Source organism: Eschrichtius robustus, chromosome 3, assembly GCF_028021215.1.
Source record: "Eschrichtius robustus isolate mEscRob2 chromosome 3, mEscRob2.pri, whole genome shotgun sequence".
Taxonomy (NCBI): Eukaryota; Metazoa; Chordata; class Mammalia; order Artiodactyla; family Eschrichtiidae; genus Eschrichtius; species Eschrichtius robustus.
In genome coordinates, this window is record NC_090826.1 from 38,325,131 (window position 1) to 38,351,731 (window position 26,601).

At 47.2% G+C, this 26,601-nt stretch overlaps 1 protein-coding gene across 8 annotated transcripts in view; it reads left to right on the forward strand.

The window, feature by feature from the left end:
• The window catches only part of MAST2 (microtubule associated serine/threonine kinase 2), a 247,340-nt gene that overhangs the window by 213,767 nt on the left and 6,972 nt on the right, over nt 1–26,601 (forward strand). For 5 of the 8 annotated variants that reach the window (XM_068539790.1, XM_068539782.1, XM_068539785.1 and 2 more), the window contains exons 6-18: nt 1,263–1,338; nt 4,619–4,639; nt 6,471–6,549; nt 8,896–9,050; nt 10,989–11,064; nt 13,559–13,768; nt 18,358–18,459; nt 20,765–20,897; nt 21,733–21,794; nt 22,063–22,148; nt 22,609–22,817; nt 23,830–23,968; nt 25,848–25,980. In XM_068539790.1, the coding sequence (XP_068395891.1) occupies nt 1,263–1,338; nt 4,619–4,639; nt 6,471–6,549; nt 8,896–9,050; nt 10,989–11,064; nt 13,559–13,768; nt 18,358–18,459; nt 20,765–20,897; nt 21,733–21,794; nt 22,063–22,148; nt 22,609–22,817; nt 23,830–23,968; nt 25,848–25,980 (1,481 nt within the window). The remainder of the gene's footprint in view (nt 1–1,262; nt 1,339–4,618; nt 4,640–6,470; nt 6,550–8,895; nt 9,051–10,988; nt 11,065–13,558; nt 13,769–18,357; nt 18,460–20,764; nt 20,898–21,732; nt 21,795–22,062; nt 22,149–22,608; nt 22,818–23,829; nt 23,969–25,847; nt 25,981–26,601) is intronic. The other 3 variants (XM_068539787.1, XM_068539788.1, XM_068539789.1) reach the window with 1 other exon arrangement.

Genomic DNA, 26,601 nt, shown 5'->3' on the forward strand with positions numbered 1-26,601 from the left:
CAGGAGGTGGGATAGATTGTAGGAGATAGCCCTAGACACATGGGAAACCCAGAGCTGGTACTAGGTTGAGAGCATAAGGTTGTACACCTCACTGGGGATCCCTGTCAAGGGAATGAGTGGAAGCTGAAAATGCCTCTTCTTCACTAGTTCTCCTAAAGTGAGCGCCTTTATATAATTGATACAGAGGTGCTGCATAGGGTTGGGGGGCATTGTTTGAGAGGCTGTTTTTTCCAAGATCAGTACAGAAAGGCAAGTGCTATCCACACCTGCTGAATGGAGATAATGAGAAACACCTGGACAGCTTCGTGGCACCTTGGAACAGTCATACCCTATACAGGAAATAAACTGCCAAGAAAAATCCAGGGCATGGTGAACTACCAGGTCCCTGGATAGCAGTTCCTCATAGCCAGTGTTGGTTCATAGAGGTGAGCACAGAAGTGGGGAGGTGGGCAGGGATTGGCAGAGTGGTTAGCACATCATAGAGTATGGTGCTTACTTCAACATGATTTTTGGGTAGAGACATGTTGGCAGTTCCTCCTAAATACCAGCCCCCAGCTGGAAGTTAGACCAAAGAAGTATGGCAGGCTTAGGTTTGAGAATTGTGGTCATAGTGCTAAGGTAAGCACACAGTTTTGTTCAAAGCTTCTGAGCTATAAGTTTACAAGTTATAAGGGACATGTGAAAACTAATAAAGAGATAGAGATAATTCCTACACTGTGAAGGGGTTGGGCATGCTTTGCAGACTTGGGGGCCTTGTGTATGGACTGTTTAAGGAGCACTGCTCTCCTGAGAACTTCATTTTCGCTTAAGCACACATATTTCTGGGTTAGCCCCTTGGATGCAGTGTGCAGAGATATATGTGCAAGAGACCTTCAGGCCAGGAGTCACGTTGCCCTTTGAGAAGTGTGAGCGTTTGGCCATGCTATCTGTACTGAATGAGTTCAAGCCTTTGGAAAGTTGGGTTAACTTGAATAGGCAGATTGGAACCTGAGGTGTTCCAAGGAGGGCAGGTTGCTGCTAGATCTAAAACAGATGTCTGAGAAGCATAGATGGTTACAGGCAACTTGGGAACAAGGGAGAAACCTCTGGGCTGCCAATTTTTGCAGAGAGAATCACTAAACTAATGGTGGACCTGGAAAAATAACCATATAATGCTAATTGCCGGTGCTAGGGGCTGATTTCTTCCCTGAAGGTTATTATCATCTCAACCCTCCTCAGAAGCAAACCTCACAGAGGATTTCTTTTACTTTCCTTGTCCACAGGTAACAGTCCTTTGGACAGCCCCCGGAATTTCTCTCCAAATGCACCTGCTCACTTTTCCTTTGTTCCTGCCCGTAGGTAAGTTGATAGAAAAACTCCTCTGTGACTAACGTGTGGCATTTGCATGAATGTCAGTTAAATATCAGCTTCCTCCTTTGAGGCACTGCCCTTCCAAGTGTGTTACCTTGGTCTACCAGCCATCAAAATTCCTTTCCTGCTTTCCTCGCCCAGGTCATAAACATCTTGTTCAAGCTTTGCTTTCCAAACACCATAGGTATTTGTGTTTGAATGTTCAAATGGGCAAGTAGATATTACAAGTGAATTTATTTTATAATCTTAAGCACAAGTCCCTGGTTTCCTGAGGGTATGTTCGAAAACATTATACTCTTGATTGAAAGCTATCCTACAGTGATCGATGAGAAAATGGGTTCTCCTCCCAGGAGGACCCAAAGTTATACTCTTATTCCTCTAACTCAGGTAGTTCCAGGGAACTAGAAGAGGCCATTTATGCCTCCCTCCTTGGGGATAAAGAGACTACCAGGTCTTCACTTATCCTCCCATGAATTTAGAAAGATTTGGTGTGTTGCAGAGCCGTGCTTGTATTCCTCACATTTCACTTATTTCTGGAAATGATATCAACTTATCCCTGGCCCATGGTAGCAATCCTGACAGTTCAGCCCATTGCCAGCGTATCACCTGGCCTCTGGAGAAGTACTGAGCTGATTGACATGAGTCAATCCATATACCAAGACTTCTTCTTTTTGTTTTTTTTTAAATACATTTATTTATTGTTTATTTTTGGCTGTGTTGGGTCTTCGTTGCTGCATGTGAGCTTTCTCTAGTTGCGGTGAGTGGGGGCTACTCTTCATTGTGGTGCGCGGGCTTCTCATTGTGGTGGCTTCTCTTGTTGCGGAGCACGGGCTCTAGGCGCACAGGCTTCAGTAGCTGTGGCACGCGGGCTCAGTAGTTGTGGCTCGCGGGCTCTGGAGCGCAGGCTCAGTAGTTGTGGCACGCGGGCTTAGTTGCTCCGCAGCATGTGGGATCTTCCCAAACCAGGGCTCGAACCCATGTCCCCTGCATTGGCAGGCAGATTCTTAACCACTGCGCCACCAGGGAAGTACCCCAAGACTTCTTATACAAATTATTTACTTTTCAGAACATCTCTAAAATTCTTTCTTGGCAGCATTCACGTTCTTTGACTTTATTTTTTATTTTTATTTTTAAAAATATTCTTGGTTAGAGTCAGTCTTTGGTATTAAGACCTCCAGAAAAATCATGGCTCCAGATTTGGAGCCTCTAATGGATGGAGAATGACATATACAGCTTGAGATCAGAGTTGTAGTAGTAGTACTCAGACTACTTTTTTAAAAGAGATAACAGAAAAAGAACAGATTCCTAATTTAACAGCATTAACTCACTGTTAAAATGGCAACCCAGAAGAAATCCACCCCCTCCAGGATTCTGTGAGCTGAAAAGGACGTGGACAGGTTGGGAGAAGTTTGATGGCTGACTTGGGTGCCCCTCCTGACCCAATTGCCTTACTCAAAGCAAGTATCGTCAGAGTTTGTTCCATGGACTCACCTCTCCTACCCTGTGTAACTTCGTTAGTTAACTAAGGATCCAGATAGGAACACTTACAGTATAGGTATATAATGGATGGGTGCATTTGCTTTCCAGCCCAGCTGAAAGTCTAACTTATCCCAGACTTCCTGCCTTGATTGTGTTTGAAATGTAGCCTCAGATTAGGTCTGAGCTGGGACAGTAGGACCTGTGACCTTTCTCTATCAATGGCATTGAGTCATTTCCCATTCATTCAATAAATGTTTACTGAGTACCCAGTAAGCCCAGGCACATGCTGGGTACTTAGTTATATAGTGGGAACCAGACAGACAGAGCCCTAACTTTCTAGAAACTTAGTAGACTTAGTAGAGTCTGTGCACTTGTTGTTCCCTTTGAGGGAATGCTGTTCCCTCAGGTCTTTGCTTAGTTAACTCCTTCTTGTCTTTCATTTCTCATCTTAAATGTCAACTCCCCAGAGAGGCCTTCCCTCACCATACAATATAAAGGAGCCCCCTCATCATTCTCCAGCAAACCATCCAGTTTTATTTCCAAACTAGTACTTTTCAATGCCTGATACAGTCACCCCTCGGTATCCGGAGGGGATTGGTTCCAGGACCCTGGTGGATACCAAAGTCTACAGGTGTTTAAATCCCTTATATAAAATGGCATAGTATTTGCATATAACCTATGCACATCCTCTTGTATACTTTAAATCATCTCTAGATTACTTATAATACCTAATGCAATGTAAATGCTATGTAAATAGTTTTAAATACAGTGTGAATAGTTGCTGGCACGGAGCACATTCAAGTTTGGCTTTGTGGAACTTTCTGGATTTTTTTTCCCCTGAATATTTTTGATTCAGTGTTGGTTGAATCTACAGATGCAGAACCCGTGGATAAGGAGGGCTGACTGTAGTTTCTTATTTGTTTTCTGTTTCCTCTCAACCAGAATCAAAGCACCTTTAATAGAGATGCCTTAATATGTTGAAAATATGTCTGCTAGTATATAATAAGCACTCAGTCGGTGCTTATTGATTGAATGAGTGGTGGGGAAGAATAACGAACAAGCAAACAAACAAATATATAGCTGTAACCTGTGATAAGCACCGTGAAGGGAAAGAACATGATGCTGCCTAAAAGAGTAGGAAAAGAATGAGGCTGGAGAGTCTGTACTGGGTGGTCATGTAAGGCCTCTCGGAAGGAGTGACTTTTAAGCCAACCTGAAGGATAAGAAGGAGCCTGCCATGTTGGGAGTGAGGATGCAGGTGTGTAGACCAATCCATGCAGAGGGAATAGCATGTTCCATTGGTGTCCTGTGTCTGCATCATTCCCTGGGCTTTAGGAGTAGGATCAGCCGGGGGCTTTGGGACCTGGTATTACCACTGAGATCCACACAGGTCTGTGCTAGGTGGCCTGAAGTCTGAGTCGTATGTGTGGAGGACAGAACCCCGGGCTGTCCCCTTACCAGACATAGTAGGAAAAGTAGCTAGGTATTGGTGGGGGAGGGGAGGAAGACTTCAACCCTGCGAAACAAGGTACTCAGGAATTGTGTTTCCTATCACTGAAGTTGGGCATGAGCTTTATAGCATCACATTAGTTTGGAATATCACACAAAAGGCAGATTTAATGAAACTCTAGGGATAGACCCATTAGTCACACAATTTCACTACTAACTTACACACATTCGTAAACAAAAGGTTTGTCTCTGCCAAGCTAGACCAAATGCCAAGCGTCAAACAGAGCAGTCTCTCTGGTTCCCTTTGATTCTCACTTTAATGTATGTCTTTTCACTACAGCCATGGCCACAGAGCAGACAGGTAATAGCGGACGTGATGGGGAGAGGGGCTGGGAAACTGCTATGCATGGCCAGACAGTATGGTTTGTGGTTTTATGCTTGGTGAGAACTGGCTGTGATGAGTCTTCTCTGACTGTGGGTATGAACATTTGGCCTTTCATTTCTATCAAAGAGGCCCTAAGGGAGCCCCCTCTACCTGCTGGAACCAAGGCTCCGTGCTCATATGTTTAGAAGGCAGGATTTGCTAAATATTTAGTTCCAAGCTTCTGAGCGTAGGGACAGGTCACCCTCATTCCCACAACTTTCCTCAATCACTCAGTGGGATGACCAGGCAGAGGAAATGGAGGCATCCTGTAGTGGCATTTCTGACTCTGGTGGTCCCTGCTCTTCAGTTTACAGAAAAATGGCTGCCATGCAGTTGGTTCCCATTTCTGTATGAAGGAGGAAAAATCACCTGTGGAGAAGTGTATCTGACAAAGGTTTGGGAAATGCCTCCCTGAGTTAGACTAGTCCCATCTTTGCTGAGCTCTGTTTTCCTGGAATTGACTTGCTTCCTTGTGTAGAGCTCTCAGGACCCAAAAGAGAGAGCAGAGAGAATATCATGTTTGAGCAGCCTCCTGGACATTTCTTTGCCTCAGAGACTAGGTTCCAGCAGGACCGGCTGCCTGGGTGGCATGAAGTTTGAGTCATGTGCATGTGGCATGGAACCCCCGGCTGTCCCCTTACAGAACATAGTAGGAAAAGCTGCTTGGTATTGGTGGGGGTGGAGAGGAGTGCTTCCAGAAGAGAAGCCCTGGCAAGATTGATTCCTTTTTTTCCTTCTTCCTCTCCATGCCTCCCCGCACCCACCTTTAACTGTGGAGCCTGGGACAATTCATCCAGATCTCTGGGTCTTAATGTTTTCTCTGAAGATTGAGAGTATTGAACTTAACTTCTAAAGGTCCTCCATTGCTAACGTTCTTAGGTTCTGTGGGTCACATCAAAGAAGTTTTTCTATAACTTCAACCAGAGCAGGCTGTACCCCTAAGCTCCACAAGAAAGAACATTTGTGTTACAACACGTCCTGTAGTCCAGGAAAGAATCACTTGTCCATGTTATAAAAGCTTCAAACCAGATACTTGCTTGATCTTTCTTCTCTAAAGCAAAGCAGATAACTGTGGTTCTCTGTGATGAGAGCTTCAGAGCACATCCTCTAAAGAGCAGCTAGAAGCCTGCCCCAAAGTCTCATATATGGCCAAGGCTATGCCACTTCACTCTTCTTTCATAAGGTTGCTGTCACTCTTTGGCAAACATTCTCAAAGATTGGATTTATGAGTCCTAATGGGTCCTGGGTAGCCTTTGACTATTTGCAATCTATTGATTCATACTCAGACCCAGGTGGTAGTTTCGCTTCTTCCCGGTTATCAACCCAGTGGCCTGGGGAACACCAAAGGACCCTTCGCATGGAGCCTTCAAAAAAGGAACTAGCATTTCAGTGGCAGTTCTCTCCTTGTGATGATGCCTTTAGCTGCAGTCCTCTGTCATTGCTTCTCTGTCATTGCTAAAAGTGAATAAGTTGAGAGTATAAAGATTTTTATTCCAAAACCATAGTATTGCATAACAGATATTCTTATTTAAAGTTATGGACTCCTTTATAGTCAGAGATGTCTGTCTTTGCAGTGGAAAACACACAACAATAGGCCCCTTGTAGGAAAGAGATATGAAAGCGTGTGCTGGACTGAGCAGTACTGTCTTGAGACAAGAAGAGCCTACCAGTGAATCAACTGCCCCAGAAAACCTGATGGAAAGACAGGCAGGTCCTGGGCTCAGGGTGGGGTTCGGTAGAAACTGCCTAACATTCTTTTCTTACATAGGACCGATGGACGGCGCTGGTCTTTGGCCTCTTTGCCTTCTTCAGGCTATGGAACCAACACTCCTAGTTCTACTGTCTCAGTAAGTAGCCAAATCTGTGGCCGTACCTCCTTCACCCTGAGGAAATACTTCCCTACAGGTATTGCTCCCTGTCCCTACAGTGTTGCAAAATGGTTCTCAACTTTTTCTCCAAAGCCCAACTCAAAGAGGTTGCTGAGGTCTGGTGGCCCTTAACAGCCATAGTCAGATCCATTAAGTGCCTTTGGAAAGAATTAACCAGCATGTTTCTGAGCGTCAGTTATTCCTAGTGGAGTCAGAAGAGGGCTTGAGGATGGACTTTTGCTTTGCCCACAAGGCCAGGCACAGGGACTCCTAAGCACGGTTCCCTTGCTCCCCTATTTTATTTGTAGAACTGCAACCAAGAGCAGATAACACCACCCCCCCGCCATGTCACAAAGGCCTGGTAGACCCTCCTCCAACTTTTTCACCTTTTCCTTTCAAAAAAGAAGGGGAGGATGAATGTGATTTGATATTCAAGTTTGATTGTATATCAGCAAAAAAAAAATATTGGGCCTGTCTCTAAAACTTCTAGTTATATCTCTTTTAGAGAAGATTTTAGCCTAAAACACAACAAATGTCCTAACTGCCACTATGCACAATTGACCCTAAAATGACTCTTCCTCATTGAGCGACATTTAATTGAAGCCAGGATGACAAGTTGTCAAACACGTTCTGTAAAGGGCACATATTTTAGGCTTTGTAGGCCACAGACTGGATGACCCGTTTCTCCATGTCTTCCACCATTCTTCAGGTCTTCTCAGCTCAGTTTGTATTCATAAATCCCAAGCAGGTAAAAGAAGTTATCATTTCCTCCCTTGACCTAGATATTACTCTATTTTAAAATTTTTTATTTATTATTTTTTTGGCTGCTCTGTGCTGCATGTGGGATCTTAGTTCCCCAACCAGGGATCGAACCCGTGCCCCCTGCAGTGAAAGCACGGAGTCTTAACCACTGGACCACCAGGAAAGTCCTAGATTTTACTCTTAAATTAATCCAAAGATCTCACTGGTCTTTTGGCAGCTGTTTAGTTTCAGATCTTTCCCTAGTGAATATCCCTTCCCCATAATCCTTTACTCAAACAGGTGATTTTTGAGACCCAAAGTAAGAGTCATGTATTTATTATATATATATATATTCCTGTTCAATAAGTTTTAATAGACTCAACCCATTGCTCCAGCTTATTTTATTGGAATACCTTAAAATACCAATTTTGCTTCATGTTAGTTGCATTTGGGTGAGAATACTTTTTGCAACTTCTATCCAAATCATTTATAAAAATGTGACCAAGACAGAGCCTCATGAAAACTTCCCACTAGCTGTTTACAACTTTATGTATTATAGGATTCCATGAGAGAAGTGTGCACTGTAAGTCAAAAAAAATTTTGATTTCTCACTTGGTATTAAGGCTTACATGTGGCAACAGAGTTTTCTTGGTGTGGCACTGCAGCTTTGAGTGTAAATGAATTTAGACATTTAACCCCAGATCCTTCATCAGTTGGTGAACAGAAATTGAGCCAATAGTGTTAGATTTGCTGCTGCTGTAGCCAGTCTTGTCAGGTAAGGGCGGGAGTTCACTGATCCAGGTGCTGACCGGGGCTGCCACGGCAATGGCTGCATTGGTGGGATGCCTGTAATAGCACAGCTCACTCCCTCAAATGGGCTCTTGTGATTGTGGAATCTCAGTCGTTGGGCCATGTTTAGAATTCTTAATTGTTTTCAGGTCAAGTCTAATCTTTGGGTTCTAGATCTAAAAATAATTTTCTTCCCTGCTGGATTTTCTTGCCTATTGGTGTCCCTAGAGCCTGGGCAAAGCCTTCACAGCTGCAGCAAAGCCAGTTGCCCTCTGGGTAACAGCCTAAAGGAAACATTGCTGAGCCATCCTGGGGCTCTCCCAAGGTGTTGTAGAAGGGGAAACTTATGGGATTGTCATTTGTAGGCTGGGCATACCTGGAACATTTCCTAATAAGCCAGGAAGCATGATTTATTAATTACTTTCCATTCTAACTAGCCAAAAGCTTCACTGAGGGCAAAGGGTCCACGTGGAAGAATCTGCTTTTTGCCACCTAAAGAGGCTCCCTAGGTAGTTGGGGAGCTGTCACACCTCATGAATGTCTGGGTCTGGCCCCCTGCAAGGCTCATGAAGGACAATAGTATCTTGGCTTCGTCAGAACTGAGAGCTCTGAAGGATAGAGATGAACGGGATCATGCACAGTGGAGGCTCAAGGGGGCGAGGGGAAGCATGCTGGCTGTGGGCTGACTTCAGGTTTACGTTGACTGGGGAGCCCCTGACCATTTTCAGTCCTTCTCCACTTCTAGACTGCCTTAGACATGTCTTTAATGCTTTTTAAAAATGTTGTCCCCTCTAGTCATCATGCTCCTCGCAGGAAAAGCTGCACCAGTTGCCCTTCCAGCCTACAGCCGATGAGCTGCACTTTCTGACGAAGCATTTCAGCACAGAGAGTGTACCCGATGAAGAAGGACGGCAGTCCCCGGCCCTGCGGCCCCGCTCCCGCAGCCTCAGGTGAGGGTGCTCTACACCCACTGCCCTGGTACCCGTGGAGTTCAGCTTGTCTGCACAGCCTAGGAGTCAACAAACTTATTCCATAAAGGGCAAGGTAGTAAATAATTCACACTTTGTAGGCCATATCATCTCTGGCAGCTACTTACTCTGCTGTTGTGCAGAATCATCCACAGACATTATGTAAACTTTATTTATAAAAGCAGCCGGCGGGCCAGATTTGGTCTGCGGGCCGTAGTTTGCCAACCCCTGGCCTAGCACATGGGCACAGCTCAAATGAGTCAAGTGCAGTGAAGCTCAAGCCCTTTGGTATTGGGTACAGCTCAACTCACCGTCACAAGAGGTGCCTGAAGATGCTGTCAAGGGGTCCCTCTTTTTCCCTTTGAAAGTAGTTGGCAGTAGAAATGTACTTTGGACTTCATTCAGTAAAAAGAGAGTAATAGTATCATCCATTCTGATGGTGACGGAACTGATGGTGATGGTGATGGGTTCCTCTGATGGAACCCAGAGGCCCAGCATATATAAACTAGGCCAACTAAGAAAGTTGCTTCTGAGGACACTTGTGGCTGACTCGGGGAAGAAGCCCATTGCAGAAGCAGAACTAAATGCCCATCTAAATCTATCTCATTTCCCTGAATCACCTGGGCTCATCAAACCAAACAAACCTTAACAGCTGATTTATCTTGTGTATTCCATAGATTAAATCAGCTCTTCTCTTTGGCATTAGGTGGTAAATCTGTGCCAGAATTCCAGGTTAAGGGAGAGGGTGGAGAATAAAATGATCATGGCTTTAAATGGTCGAGCTCATATTTCCAGGGTCCCTGGGAAATAAGAAGTTGGTTAACATGTTCAGGGTGGGGGCCCAGAGGAGCAGTGCCTTCCAGGAAGAATCCCCTCAGGTCATGTTGGCACTGCAAGTGCCAGTGAGCTGAGCCAGACCACAAAGACTGGTTCAAGTTCAGATTGGTGAGAATAATGACTGGGACTGCAGTGCAAAGGGTCAGACATACAACTGAAGGAGTGTGGAGTGTGGAGCCCAGTGTGTTTCTTTGTCTCATACAGAGGAACGTCTGAATCTTGGTGCTCTTCACACTCCACACAGAGGCAGGGGCGCCTTTTAGGCCATTTGAGACTGAGAGGACTACAGTACCTCTGGGAAATCCCTGAGGATTACTCTTAAAATGCTGGGTAATGTGCATTAATGTAGCAGGCAGACCATGGCCTACTGTAGGGAGGAAAGGCAGAAAAGAACAGTTCTGAACATAGCTCAGCTGGGATCACATGTCGGGCACCAAACTGGGCAGGACCCAAATAGCCATTCAGTTGTGTGGCTCAAACTCTGAAATCCTTTAAGAGGATGTAATCACACATGGGCCAAAGGGGAAGATTTAGATGACCCAGGTTTATAATTCACTCTGGGCTGGCTGGACTGGCCTCATTCATTTCCCAGGTGAGAGCTAAGTTAGCCCCATTAGATGCAGCTTGTTTAGAAAAGATACAGGTATACACTGTTCTTCCTTTGGTTGTTTTGGTGGTGGTTTGATTTGATTTGATTCCTAGAACATGCTGGGGTATGCCCAACCCCACTGGCCAAAGCAAAGAAGACCCAGAGAGTCCTGTTCTGGAGGAGATGATCCTAGAAGAACCACCAGTGGCCTCAAGAGTGGTCTCCTCCTGTCTGGGCCTTTTCAGGCCCTGGCAGAAGTCTTTGTGAAGGCCAGGCCTCTTACAGGAAGGTAGTCTAGCTCCAGATGGCACAATTTTGAGCTGAACAGTGCTGGCAGCTCCAGGAATAAGAAAGCCTCTGGAACTCAGCACTCCTTAAGGTGGGAGTGTGTGGGTGTTGCAGACAGTGGGTGGGCACGGGCTCTGGGGATGGGCATCTTTCTCCTTGAAGGTTCCCTGGCACTAAAGTAATACAGTTGTTTCTTTCTTATTTAGTCCTGGACGGTCACCAGTTTCCTTTGACAGTGAAATAATAATGATGAATCATGTGTACAAGGAAAGATTTCCCAAGGTAAGGATCCAGTTTAAAGGAGACTGGTAACGCCTCTGAGGATGCCACCTCCAGCCAGCCCCAGTGGGAAGACTGGGGGTGGGGGAGTCGCCAGAGGCAATCCGGAAGGAGAGCGGGGAGGCACCAGGAGGAGGAGGACACAAGCATGAGGGCTTTCAGACTGCTGGAGAAGAGGAAGGCAGCAGAGGACTTTGAGTTTGGGGATCGTACTTGCAGAGCCTCTATTTCTCCACTCCCCAGAGAAAGGGGTATCCAGAGGGAAATGTCGAAAACATATCCCACTGTACATTAGTGGGAAGGAAAGAGCAGAGACCTTGTTTCTAACCATGCACATCAGGATCCATGAGTCGGGGTCCCCCAGAAGGAGATTTGCCCTCTGAGAGCACCTTCATTTAATGCAGATTTCTAAAGCAGCACTCCCATTACCAAGCACAAACAGAGCTACGCTGGAAATTTCCTCTGGCAAGAAGTTGGCCAGAGAGAGCAGTGTAAGGTCTCAGAGTAAGACAGTAAGACAGCTCAGAGTTGCTATTCACATTTGGACTTGTGTTTTCAAGCAGGGAAATGCTGAGGGAGGAAGGTAGGTTACTGTCCTGAGATGGTTGAGAAATGGTCTTCACAACTGCAGTTTGACTGTAAACCTCCTTGTATGTAGAACGAGGACCTTGTTTCCCATTTGCATTTCTTTTGAACACCACATGCCTAAACACTCTGACCTGGCTTTCTAATGATAGGCCCTGTTCCTGCAGAACACAGCCAGTTCTGTCCGAGAGAGAATCAGGGCCTGACAGAGGCTCCCTCTCCATGACAACAGCAAGCATGGGGTCTTCAAGCCTCTTTCTTCATCCTCCATCCAGACCCCCGGCTCTACCTGTTCATCGGTATCTAGGGTCTACAGTGTGTGGTTCCCTGCTCCTCCAAGAGTGTCCTTTTTCGAGCCTCGAGTAGTCTCCTGGGCACACACGGGTGGCTTAGGGAAAAAGTGTGAAGCCCTTGTGCTTTCCCTCTTGACATTCACAGTGAAGCAGAGCAGTGAGGAGGAGCTCAGACTCTGGGACCAGGCCGACTGGGTTCAAGTTTGTTTCTACCATTTATTAGCCTCATGACCCTGGGCAGATTATTTAACTTCTCTGAGCTTCATTTGCCTCATCTGTAATCTGGGATAATAAGAGTATCTATCTCATAGGGAGTTTGTGAAGATTAGTGAACATTAAGCTTTTCTAACTGTGCCCAGGACATAGTAAGCACTCAGTAAGTGTTAGCTGTTATTTCTTTGCTGCCCTGTGGTCTGCACTTCCTAGCCTTCAAATGGGCACTGGAGAGTAAGAGCAAGGAAGAGGGGCAGAATGAACAGCTAGGAAATCATTCTGTTGTGCCTTGGTTCTTCATAAAAAAGTTTGGGTGTGTATAGTGTTTAGAAATGCATCTCACGTGTTTCCTCCTCCTCCTCCTTCTATATTAGGTGTTGTATTGTTATTCTAGCATTGCACATTTGTATGTAAGATGAACTCATGTTAGAAAAAGCATGTTAAGATTCCTTCCACTCCCTCTCCTCTTTCACCTCCCCTCCCCTGCCTCTCTCCCTACCACACCGCTACACCATAAATATATGTGTGTGTGTGTGTATGTGTGTATACACACACATATATATACAAACACCCACTTAAACACACACTGAAAATCAGAAATCACCACCTGGTGGCAGAGGAAAGAAAGCCAAGCCCTAGATAGGCAGTTAGGAACTTGTTAGCTGATGTATATTTGTCGTTTTGACATTCCTGTGCAGTTAGGTCCCCAAGAGGCTTCTGAGCCAGACCTCATGCTGCTCTGCTGGGGATCCAGGTCCGTGAGCAGGCAGGTTCACACCTTCAATAAACACTCTCTGAACATCTGCTTAGCTCAGTTGGGTCCTAAGTCCAAGTAAGAGGATCCTGAGATAAATCAAACTCCCACTGACTTGAAGAAGTTCCCAGTCTGGAAAAAGATTTAGAAACCAGGAGCGTCCACACACCAAGTTTATACAGTTGGGAGTCCAGTGGAAGCACAGAGGAAAGGAAACCCTAGTTTTCCTGGAGGAATCAAAGACTTCCCAGAGGAAAGGTGATGCTTGAACTGAGATTAGAAGGAGTAGTAGGAGTTTGCCAGGCAGGCTTGGCAGAAGAAAAAGCTACACACAGGGAACAGCATAAATGGACAGAGGCATGAGATAGCATGATAAAGGAACAACAGAACCTCAGTGTCCTTAGAGCAAAAGAATGTGCCCTTCAAGGAGTGGGGAGGTGGACAAGGCCAGGTGAGAGAGGGCCTTGATTGTAATGTTTTGACTTGACTTGAAGGTGACCTTTCACGTCTCCAGTCATCAGGTTCCCCAAATGCAACATCAGGAAACCAGGATCACAGAGCCCATCCTTAGGCTCTGACCAGGCCCTTCAGGCTTAGCTCCAGCCGAGCTGGATCAGAAGGGAAGAGTCACTTGTCCTGCTTTGATTTGCAGGCCACCGCACAAATGGAAGAGCATCTAGCAGAGTTCATTTCCTCCAACACTCCAGACAACGTGTTGCCCTTGGCAGACGGAACCTTGAGTTTTATTCATCATCAGGTGATTGAGATGGCCCGAGACTGCCTGGATAAATCTCGGAGTGGCCTCATTACCTCACACTACTTCTATGAACTTCAAGAGAATTTAGAGAAGCTTCTGCAAGATGTGAGTGTCCTTGTTCTGGAACTCTGGTGAATCCGTATAGTAGTGGTTTTTAGTCCCCAGCTAAGACTAAGGCAGTCATGGTGTTCCCAGCCTGCTTGCCACCTCCCTGCTGGTATGCGGGACCCACCCCACATGTGCTGCTGCTGCTGGGCTTTGGTTCCTCCTCAGTCCCCTGCATTTCACAGAGAAGCCTGTTCGGTGTCAGAACTCAGTGCTGTGAGTCCTTTCCTTTTCTAATACCAATTACTCTTCCCGAGGCTCCAACGTTGGTAGTGTTCATGAATATTTGCCTAGGAGATTTGTAACCCAGAGCCAAAAAGAGGCCCCAGTGGCTGTAGTGGGCTCTCTTTTGGTAGACATACTGGTGTAAGCAGAACCTTGAGACTGCTTCTCCTCAGTCGAGGGAAAACAGACCCGAGGACTGCACTACGGGTTTATCCATTTGCCGATATTCTGTTTGCGTAGCAGAAGTTCTCCAGTGGGGACTGATGTGTTTAGAGACCTGATCCTCCCCAGTGTAAAAAGTCTCTGGGCAAAGTAATCCAGAGACGATTGAGTTCTTCTCGCTGCTTCGTGCTCCGCTCTTCGCTTTCCTCTCTGCCTCTCCGATAGGGTGATCGGACGCCTTCCCACTCAGACTACAGTTGCCCATATCACACCATTAGTACAGCTTAGGGGAAAGGAGATGTGCTGTCTCCTCTTCATGTCACTAGAATATTTCCCAGTCCAGACCCCTGTTGCCTCCAGACATGTGCCTTCATGCTTTTGTAGGACCAACTGAGCTGAGAGCCCAGGCTAATGGGCTCAAACGACTCCGGTGTGTTAGTCCAGAAATTAGGAGCAGGAAGTTGTTTGTTTGTTTTTTTAATTTAGGAAACAGTTGAATCTAGAGAAAGGATGACTAAAGATGATCACGATTATTGCTGTCAAATATTAGGAGTTTTAGCATATGTAATATGTGGCAGTTTCTCTGTCCCCTAAAAGGCATACTAGCCCAGTGGACAAGAGTTACAGCGAGAAAGGTTTTGATTTAATGAAAAAGTTCTTCCTTCTACAAAAATGTCTTTTTCTGATTTCAAAAGTAATACTTAAATTTAAACATTGCAGAAATATGAGTTTAAAAAGCTGAAGTCCCATGAAACATCAGTGGCGGCTGTTTGTTTCTGTTCAAGAATAACTTTCTAACTCTTCTCCAACAATACGTAGGAATCAGGGATTGAGGCATCAGATAAATCAACTAGAGTGACTTCCAAGGTTGCTTGCACATCTAAGATGGATCTTCTGAAATGCTCAAGTCAGAGCTTTGCCCAAAACCTTCAGGCATTTCCCAGATGCATTGCCCCTGGCAGTGGGAAGAGCACTGAACATGGAGCCAGTGCATTCATATGTTCTCTCATTTGCTAGGCCCTGGGAATGCAGAGAAGAAGTTCAGTGCCGGTTCTGGCTCAAGGAATTTGCTGTTGACTGGGGTTTACAGACCCATCAATATGTATTACAGTAAAAATAATAACTATCGTTTATCAAAGTATACTGTATGCCACACACCACAGTGAGTGCTCTATATGAATTACCTCACTTTTGTTTATTATAGTAAGTGTGATTGATGAGCACTAAACAGAGATCAGTTCTGAGCACAGAGGAGGACGTGCTGACTCTGCATGGAGAGTTCAGGAAAAGCTGAGTCTTGATGAGTAGGTAGGAGTTCACTGGACCTAGAAAGCAGTATAAACAACCTTTCAGAGGTGTGGAGGAACTTGGTTCATTTCAGGAATTGCAGGTAAAGTAGTTTGGCATGACTAGAGTGAAGGATGTCTGCAGGGAAACCCTGGTAGATGAATTTGCTAGGCACTACATTGTCTAATTTAATCTTCACAACAACACTGTAAGGAAGGTATTATTATTATTCTCTAAATATGCAGATGAGGAAACCAAACCTTAAAAGGGCCAAGTTAGCCCAAGGTAACTCATTTCTTGAGTAGCAGAGCTAGCACCCAAACCCAGGTTACTTATTCCAGAGCCTAAGATCGTACACTTTCAAATACTTAGTCAATAAGCATTGACATCTGCTATATAAGAGGCACCTGTGCTAGGCGACATAGCCTCTCTACTCACAAGGCCCTACAGTGTACCTGTAGAGACAGACAATTAATTATAAAACAACATGCTAGTACCATGTGCTGTGAGCAAACAGCTAGGAAAACATAGAAAAAGGAGCCGTTACTTCTTGTTCTTCGCTTGTGTGTGTGTGTGTGTGTGTGTGTATGTGGGCAGGGGACTTAGATGAGGCTTCACAAAGTTGATATTTGAGCTGCGTGTTAAAAGAATGAACAAGATTTCATCAAGTGCCCAACCTCTCTTTTCATTGCATAACCAGTTTTTTTTAATGGTCTTCATTTGCTATATTTCCTTCCTTACAACCTGTTCACTATTCAGTCTCTTGCCTTCTACTTTCCCTTCCCATTATTCCACTGAAACATTTCAGGCAAAAGTCACCAAAGAACTAACTGGCCGGTTGCCAAATGCTGTGACCTCTTTCAGTCCTCACCTTCCTTCACCTGTCTACAGAGGCTTCCACAGTGAATACCTCTCTTTGATCTTTTCTCCCCCCCAGTTGTCATGACACTGTTCTCTCCAGTCTTGTGGTCTTGCTGCCCGTTCACAAGTTTTCTTAAATGCTGGTGTTTCGAGGGGCACCTTCCTGAGCATCCGTGCTCCTCATTCTCCTTTCTTCACTCTCTGATCGGCCCTGTCAGCTCCTGTGTCTTCACTTGTCATCTATCTGCTAAGGGCCCTTGCTCCCCACTGTTCTTCTGAGCTCCGGGTCAGTGGTCCCAGCTGCTGATTGGACTCCTCCACTGTACTTCCCACATCGGTTAGTATTCTTCGTTGCAAGTAGTAGAGAACCAACTCAGAGCAGTTTATGCAGGAAAGGGAAACTAATTATAAAGATTGAAAGGGTGTCTTAGAGAACTGAAGACAGGAATGCAACCAGGCCTTAAGAAGGGACCAGAACCAGAAACGAGAGCCTGTGGAAAGCCCAGGAACCATTCGTCTTCCTTCTCTCAGCTCTGTTTCTCTCTCTTTGGTAGGTATGGTCATCCTTTTCACCCAAGAGCGAATTATACAGTTCTGTCATGCTGATATTAATGGTTGTCGTTCCACCCATTTTTAAGTTCCTAGGGGAAAAAAAAGTGTAAAAGAAAAAGCGGGGGTTGGGGGGACTTCCCTGGTAGTCCAGTGGTTAAGACTCCATGCTCCCAATACAGGGGGCATGGGTTCAATCCCTGGTCAGGGAACTAAGATCTTGCATGCTGCATGGTATGGCCAAAAATTAAAAAAAAAAAAAAAGTAAGTTCCTAGGAAAGTAGTCCACTCTGGTCAGCTATTGGAGGTGGGAGGGAAAGTGCAGCCACACAATACAAATGTGGCTCCAGAAGTCAGAGCAGTTTCCAGGAAGAGAGAGTCTCCGGGGCTGAGCAAATACCTAAGAAAATATCTAGTATAGGTACCTCAAACTTTCCAAATCCAAAGCAGAACTTTTCCACCTACCTGCTTTCTCTTTAAAACCAAAGGGAAGGACTTCCCTGGTGGCGCAGTGGTTGAGAGTCTGCCTGCCAATGCAGGGGACACGGGTTCGAGCCCTGGTCTGGGAAGATCCCACATGCCGCGGAGCAACCAGGCCCGTGAGCCACAATTACTGAGCCTGCGCGTCTGGAGCCTGTGCTCCGCAACAAAAGAGGCCGCGATAGTGAGAGGCCCGCGCACCGCAATGAAGAGTGGCCCCCGCTTGCCGCAACTAGAGAAAGCCCTAGCACAGAAACGAAGACCCAACATAGCAATCACTCAATCAATCAATAAATCAATAAATCTTTAAAAAAAGAAAAAAACCAAAGGGAATATGTTCTCTACCTATCCTCACCTAAACTGTGTATTTTTTTATACTGTCTATTTCATTTATGGGTTCAATGGAATTTCCCTAAAATTGTCATTGTACTTACCATCTATTCCTGCCTCTTCCACCCCTCAGGGCTGCTCTGAGATGGCCCAGTCTGTCCATTTCCCTCCATTCTTACTGCCTTGACTTATGCCTTTTTCATCTGCACTATTGCAGTAGCCTGCTGGTGGGTTTCCCTGCTTTTAGGCTTGCCCTCCTTAGTACACCATCCACACTACAGCCAAAGTGATCTCTAAAATCCCTTCTGGTCACATCCCTCTCCTGCTTTGAGGTCTTTCTATTCCTTACAGTCTGTCTGTGGTGGAAAGTGAGCATCAGTGAAGGCTCCATTGGGAGTTACCCCTTGAGCTGGGGTCTGGAGGGTAAGTGAAGCCTGCTGGATGGAGCAGCAGGTAAAGCTGCGTGTCTTTGTGACATTCCTCGGCGTCATGTAGTGTTCCGCAGCTCATGTGGTTCCTGGTGAGCAGCCTGTCCCCCCTCACGGCCCACTGGCCCTCTCTAAGGTCTTTACTTTGCAGCACTCTCTGTACTACAAAGTGCTTCTCCCCGGAGTAGGCTCTGCCCAGCCCAGTCCTGCTTCACTCAGCCATGTTGGGCCGCTGGATTGCTTAAGCATCCTTTGTCTTCTCTACAGGCTCATGAGCGCTCAGAGAGTTCAGAAGTGGCTTTTGTGATGCAGCTGGTGAAAAAGCTGATGATTGTCATTGCCCGCCCTGCTCGTCTCCTGGAATGCCTGGTGAGTGGGATCTGGGAAGGTTGGAGGGGGGGTGGGGGTGGGGGAGGGGCGGCGGTGGCTGGAGGGGAGGGAACGGGGGCTGTAGAGGAAGTATTCTGCTAACAGCAGAACTGTGGGGGCACCCACTGCCATTTCTGCTGCTGAAGTCCTTATTTAAATATGACACGCAAGCAAGTCCCTGGGAGGAAAAGTGGATGCTCCTGAGGAGTGTGGCAGGGAGGGGTGCTCGTCTGCCCATCCCTCACCGAGCAGGCCCCAGGTCAATGGGGACCGTGGGGGTGAGGAGCACAGGCCAGTTTCGTTTGCACAAGTTGAGTCCACCCTTCATTTGATCATTCAGTGACACTTCACTGAGTACCTGCGTCATTCTAGACACTGGAGATACAGGCGTAAATAAAGCAAGAGTCCCTGATCCTACAATGCCTCCTCTGCAGCAGAGTTAGATTTCATCTTTTAGTGCCTTAGGTATGAGGCATGGAGACATGCAAATAATAATTATGATACTGGAAGAAGTTTGCAACCAAGGGAAGTACAAGGTGCAACGGGGACATGGGGAAGGAAGTGCTCTAGTCCTCCTCGGGATGCACAGAGATGGACATTCAGTGAAGGCTCCCTGGGGAATGTGAAGCTTAGTCAGCTACTTGAAGGATAATTATGAGTTTGCCAGGGGAGAGCCATCAGAAAAGGCATTTGATGGAGTACAGGGTGTGTCTGAAGTGTTGGTGAGGGATAAACCCGGGAGGTAGACCACGACAGGACCATGGAGAGTGTTGGGTTCTTGGCTCAGGAGTTTGCATTTATCCTTAAGGCTACTTGGAGCCATCAGAAAGTTTAGGTAAGAATATGACATGGTCAGATTTACTTTTATAAACTAATTTTATAGAGGTATAATTTACATACAATCAAATATATCCCATTTGAGTATACAGTTCAGTGAGTTTTAACAAATATACACCTGTCTAATCACTACCACAGTTAAGATGGAAAACATTTCTCCTGCCTTAGAAAATTCCCTTGTGCCCCTTTGCAGTCAGTCCCTTTCCCCTGCCCACCTTACCTCCCACTCCAGGCAACCACTTATCTGCTCTTTCACTATGGGTAAGTTTGCCTTTTGTACAGTTTCATATAAATTAAATCATATAGTATGTTCTGACTTCTTTCACTCAGCATAATTTTTTTGAGATTCATACATGTTATTGCATGTATCAGTAATTGGTTCCTATTTACTTCTGAGTAATACTCCATTAGATTTACTCCTAAGAAAGATAACGCTGGCTGCAGCATGGATAGTGAATTGGAAGAGAAGGCAGGATGAGCCAGGGACAGCCTTGCAGAGGCACTTAAAGCAGTTCATGTGAGAGAGAGGAGCGCCCAGAACTAGGACAATGGTGGGAGAACATAGCAGAAGAGTTGGGTAGAGGGGGGTTTCTGAAGTAGACATTCTGACTAGACAGGGACTGAGGATGAAGAAAAAGGTAAAAGGACTTCCAGTCTGGGTTAGATTGTATCCACATAGGTAGTGGGAGAGTTCTCCAAACCCGTGAGACCAGAGGTAAAGAAAGCAGTGGAGGCTGGGGTCGCGGTGAACAGAGGCCTCTCCCGCAAGGACATGAAGTCCGTGGTTAAACAGGGGCTTGGAGTTAGGCCTGGGTTTGTGTGCTGGTTTTCTCTTTCTTCCTACCTCTGTGGCCATGGTCAAGTCCATGCATCTCTGTGAGCCTTGATTTCCTCACCAAGGTCACAGAGGTGTGTCTTCAGGGTTTAGCCCATAGTGGCACTTAGTAGGCACTCAGTCAATGGGGCCCTCATTATTATGTGCTCCAGGCAGACAAGGACATCTGTGCTGTGTCCACAAGGCTCTCCAGCCCCCAGCACACAGGGGTTGCTCAGTAGATGTCTGAAGGCATGTGTGTGCACCGCCAGGGCTGTGAAGTGTGATTGAAGATGTGCCAGGACTGCCCCTCTTCACTGGGTGTGGGAACACACCGGACAGTGCCGTGTCTGGCTGGCACAAGGCTTTGGACCAGGCAAATAGGCAGAGCTCTCTGGAAACCAAATGCTCTGGTTCTTATTGCTGTAAAGACAGCAGATGCTTAGGATGTCCTATCTGGAGGTGACCTGTAAGACAGCTTTGTCCCCATTGGTTCCTGAATCATGATGTTTCTGGGGATTCAGGGGTAGGGGTGTCCATCACAAAGAAGAAGTCTTCTTGTTCATCCTACTCTGGGTATATGCCGTAAAGCCAAGGAGACCAGCAGCCTGCTCTTGTAGCCCTCACCACTGACTACCTCTCTCCCCGGTACAGGAGTTTGACCCTGAAGAGTTCTACCACCTGTTAGAAGCAGCTGAGGGCCACGCCAAAGAGGGACAAGGGATTAAATGTGACATTCCCCGCTACATCGTTAGCCAACTGGGCCTCACACGGGATCCCCTAGAGGGTGAGCATGCGGCCTGGTGGCTGCAAAGAGGCCCCACAGCCTACAAGCTCTAACAGCAGGGAAGCCACTTGGAGAAGAGGCTTAGTTGGACCGGGACACAACACAGCATCAGAGGCCCGAGGGCTATAGGAAAAACTCTGTGTTCTCTGTCATAAAACAACCCCTCCTTCAGGATTGTCCACATCTGCCTTATATAACCCAAGCTGGATTGCCTTGGGCCCACCTGCATTGGATTTAGAGCCTAAGATCAAAAAGTCATCACAGAGGACCACAATCACATTTTCAAAAATGGTCACCTCCTCTGCATGCTTGCCTCTCCTGCTGCCGCCTCACAAGTCCTCCTGTGTCTTTGGGGTGGTCCCAACTCAGGGCTTCAGAAGATAATGCCATTCTCTGGGCCTTCACACTGAGCCCCTCATGAACCATGGGCTTCCAAATCCCTAGTCTCTAGTCGTCCCACTCCTGCCTTTCCTGCTTCCCAACCTCATCTGGCAAAGCGGAGTCTTGACCAGCAGGATGGGGGCCAACTATCAGACAGCCCAGCTTTGGGCCCTGTTTTCAGGCATTGTCCCAAGTTTGAGGGAAGCTTTGTAGAATTTGCCAGGCCTTTTGAATGGCACTGGACTTCTAGAAATAGGAGTGGCAATATTATTTGACAAGCAAGTCCAAAAGCTGTGACTGCACTAAGGATAGAGCCACAGGACCACCTCCCAGCCTGATGCAGGAAGCATTAATGCCTTCCCTACATGCATCTGTCGTGTGATGTGAATGGACTGCTGAGATGTCTTGACATTGCCACGCACACTTTTCTCTTGTGTCCTTTCTTTGTTTCTAGAAATGGCCCAGTTGAGCAGCTATGACAGTCCTGACACTCCGGAGACAGATGATTCAGTCGAGGTAAAGACCCTGAGCTCCTGCCTCAATCCTGGAGCCGGGGCCCTGTGAAGCAAAGGGCTGTGAATTCTCTCTAAGAGACTTGTCTGAAGGAGGGATGGCCGAGTGGGCAGTTGCTTACACTGTCTGAGAGGTCATTCAGTTCCTGGGGAAGAATGGGCAGGAGGCTACGGCAGGGCTAAGAGCTGAGCAGATGCTGGGGCCACAGCTTCCCCAAAAATGTGAGCTCTGAGAAGCATTCCTGGCTCCTGCCTTTTCCCATGTCTTCCAGGGCCGTGGGGCATCTCTGACATCTAAAAAGACACCCTCTGAAGAGGACTTCGAAACCATTAAGCTCATCAGCAACGGCGCCTATGGGTAAAGGCAGGGGTCAGGGTGTGGCCGGGACTGGAGCTAAGTCGGCCCTGGGGCTCTTCCTTCCAGAAGTGAATGATGCCTAATCCTCTGAGCACCAGGTGCCTCAGGACGGACCCTGTCCCTCCCTGAAGCCTCCAGGAGAGGCAAGAGCCCAGTTTCCTCTGACATCTGAGTGTGGTTCCTTTCCCAGGAAAGATTCCCTCTCCTCTTGGTGGCACTCCTCCTCTCACTGAGCTCTGAGGAGGGGTTGAGCTGTGTCCTCAGGACTTGGTATATCAGGAAATTGAAGAGCTCCCTGGGCAGGGCTCAGATCCTTCTCATTGATAAGCACCCCCTGCTCCTTTGTTCTGTGCATTGATAAGGTGTGAGAGGAAACAGTTTGACCACCCAAGCTCAGCAGTGGAGGAGAGCACAGCTCAGGGGCTGAGGGCCGTGGGGTACAGATGGGCTTTGTTTCCAGGGCCGTATTCCTGGTGCGGCACAAGTCCACCCGGCAGCGCTTTGCCGTGAAGAAGATCAACAAGCAGAACCTGATCCTACGGAACCAGATCCAGCAGGCCTTTGTGGAGCGTGACATACTGACTTTTGCTGAGAACCCCTTTGTGGTCAGCATGTTCTGCTCCTTTGAGACCAAGCGCCACCTGTGCATGGTGATGGAGTATGTTGAAGGTACTGGGGGAAAGGTGGCCTGGCTTGGGGGCCACGGCATAATCTGAGACAGCCCTGAGCAGGGACCAACAGCTTGTGTAGGCGTGAAGTTTCAGGGCCCAGCTTCCCAACCTCTCTTTGGCCTTGGTTTCTGCCTTAGGATCTCAGAGACCATTTGGCCATGGTGGGCACAAGGTGCCGTGCCCCTCCCAGGGAGAGGCTTCTGGAGCAGTAGCTGCCATGAGGCTGCCCATGTCAGGACAGGATGTATCAGCCCCACAGCTACAAAGCCTGCACAGCCTGGCAGACCTGATGGCACCTGGCAGGAACAAAGCGGGTAGCAGAGCCACCAAAGCCCAGGGTCGGATGCTGGGAGGATTGCATCTGGGCCCTCAGAGGAGAGGAAAGCCACTGCCCTTGCGGATGGTTTTTGAAGGGGATGCCCCTTAAGACCCCACAAAATGCTCTGGGGATGGTGTAGGAGAGCACCATGGGGCACAGCTCTGGAGGGGGCAGCCGCTTTGCCAGTGGCCTTCCCTCTCCCTTCGTCAGGCCTGTGTACAGCTTCCAAAGATATTTTGCCTAAGTCTTGAAGTTGAAGCTGAACAGAACTCCGCTTTTCATTCTTTGGGTAGGTGCTGGCAGTTTACAGTGTTACTTTACTCAAAAAGTAAAGGACAGCCAGCAGGAAGGAAATAAATGAACAAATGCTGAAGTCTCAGCCAGATGTGTTTACAATAAACAGGATTCCCATCCTAAAATAACTTAGTCCTGTCCCAACGAGTCAGCTTACAGACATAGAGGCCCGGGTTCATTCCCTCTTTGTCCTGAACAATGGCCTTGACAGCCACTGGCCGACTCCTCTTACCTCCTGCTCCCCTCCACACTCTCCCACCCATGCCAGCAGCAGAGGGGCTAGAATCACAGTCTCTGGCACCAGGGTATTCTGTGGCACTATCTACTCTGGGGCCTCTGAGACCATCTAGAGCAGGGCACTGGACCCATCCTTCATGGTGTCCTGGGCTTGTTGCAGGAGGAGACTGTGCCACTCTGCTGAAGAACATCGGGGCCCTGCCCGTGGACATGGTGCGCCTGTACTTTGCGGAAACTGTGCTGGCCCTGGAGTACTTACACAACTATGGCATCGTGCACCGTGACCTCAAGCCTGACAAGTATGCCCACTATCCGAGTCCCTTGTTTAGGGTGTCCCTCTTGGGTCTCTAGATAAATGAACGCAGACACAGCATGTTTGAATCTATCCCAAATGGCTGCTAGGAAACACTGCTCATGTGGGTGTCCATCTAGGCTTGGTACTCTAGCCCCTGACTACCCCAAATGCAAAGAACATTGCCAGCAAGGTCTGGCAAGGGCACCGTAAGGCTTTAGTGACATCAGAGAATCACTGAGGAGCTCCACTCAAGAAACCAAGCAGGAACAAAAGAATCCACACATCTAGTAGATGGCTAAACAAGTGTCCTGACATTTACTGACATCTACTCTGTGTCAAGCACTATATTCTAGTCCCTGGCCTGTAGAGCTTAAATCTAGTGTGGGTGACAGAAATATCTTTGTATAGGCTGCTTCTTAGAAGGTATTAGTCAGGTGGGTGAAGGTGGGAGGAGCTTTCTCAAGCTGGGGAGCAGGATTTGCAAAGGCACGCACAGGTGTGGGGACGGGTCCCATTCAGGAAATACAAATAGTACCGTATGGCTGAAGCTGAGATTGTTAGTTGGTCAGAGTAGTAAGAGAGGAAGCTAGAGAGAGGGGCAGGGATTGGATCATCAAGGGGGCTTTTGTTAAGTTTGGGTTTAATTTTAAAGGGTCCTAGAGAGTCTCTGAAGGGCCTGTTAACCACAGGGTGACAGAGTGTCACACTCAGACTCTGATTTAGGTTTAGGAAGATCACTGCCCATGGAAAGAGGTGATGAGACCATGGCAGTAGTCTAGGCCCAAAACAACAGTGCCTGCACTGGAAGAGAGTCAGGATGGAGAAGAGAGGGATAGTGTTGGGAAGTGGAAGGGAAATGATAAGGCTGGGGTGAGAGAGCAGGAGTCTGGGATATCTTCCAGATTTCCACCTTGGTGCTGGTGGTGTTAAGCCTCTGTAGTGGAAAGCAGCTTTGACATTAGACAGACCTAAGTTCATAGAGCTCGTTAACTCTCTGAACTCCCGTCTGTTAATTAAACCTCTCTGAGCCTCCTGTTCCTCCTCTTGGGGATAATAATACCTACCTTTGTTGTGTTAGTTACTCTGTAAGACCTTTCATGAGCCAGAATATTTTGATAAATAATTGCTAAAGCACTTATCACAGAGCTCAGTAGGTAACAGAAACTACTGCTTTTCACTGAGAAGAGGACCAGTTAGGAGGCTTGACCTTGTTTTGGACAGGTTGAGTTCGTGTGCCTGTAGGACATCTGGGCAGTTTTTAGGCATGGAGCTCATGAAAGAAGTCAGGGCCAAAAAAAAAAAAAAGAAGTCAGGGCCAGAGATACAGATTTGGGAATAAAGGGGTAGTAGGGTGAAGCCTTTGGCACAAAATGGCTCAGGCAGAGTCTGTGAAGGGGAAGAGACAGTTCTCTGGGAGATCTTACTTCTAGTTCCTCCCAACCAGCCCTCCTAAAACTAGCCGTGGATGTGGAACGAGATCATTGTGCCCCTTTGCCCTCTCCCTGATTCGGGGTATTGTGAGCCACCTAGGTCAGGAGAGGGGACTGGGAATGGCTGGAGCCTTAGGATGAAGCTGATCGCTCGTGGAAGAAAGTCTGTTTCTCAGCTGGCTGATACTTGCCCTCAGTATAGAATACGGTTGAGGGCAGTAAACAAAAGTGAATTGGGGGAATGGGCAAAAGGCAGCTTAGTTGCTTGTGCAGAGTACAGTACTCATACAACCAGAGCTATTTATTCTTTCACAGCTGCCTGTCTCCCTGATGAAGCTACCCTGCTTATGTCCCACAGTAGACGCCTGAGTGGGAAAATTGAGCATATACTAAAATCAGCAATCTTGGAAGACCAGGAAATAACTTCAAACTTTTGTTTCTCTGGTTTCCCAGCCTGCTGATTACATCCATGGGGCACATCAAGCTCACTGACTTTGGCCTTTCTAAAATTGGCCTCATGAGTCTGACCACAAACTTGTACGAGGGCCACATTGAAAAGGATACTCGGGAGTTCCTGGACAAGCAGGTAATAAGAAGGATGGTTGAGACCTTGGGGGTTGAATCCAGGCCTCAGAGTAAGGACTGGAGGCCACATGCTTACCTTGCAGCTAGATGTTAAGACCGAGAGCTCCTGTCTTTTCCATCTTTTGGTTCCAGGGAGGCATTGAGATAGGTAGCACATTTGGAAAATAAGGTGACCCATGAGAATCACATGGATATAAAATCCAAAATCATCTTCCTCCTCAGGGTTTGAAGAAGATAGGTCACATAACCATTGACACTCTCAGAGACTGATAAGAGGTCAGTCCTGAGACTTCTAGCCTCAGTGAAGAGCAAAGCTCTCCTGGCACCTGTGTCCTTGGAACACAGCTCCAAGTTTCCACTGGGCTGCGTCCTGAGAGTAGCCGCGGGACGTTTCCTGATTTGACATTACAGGTTGTGACTGTTCACAAGTCCCTGTAGGAGTCATATGACTGTAGTGTCTGTTCTTTGGAGGCTGGAGGGCAGAGACCAATTTTGGGTACCACATGCCGAAAGGGAGTGGTGGTTCCAGGCTAGAACTAGATGTTTCGGTTAATTAGGAAATACATAAACTCACCCCACCAACAGCTCCACCTCTGGTACCCTGGGGCTCCTATTGCTCCTG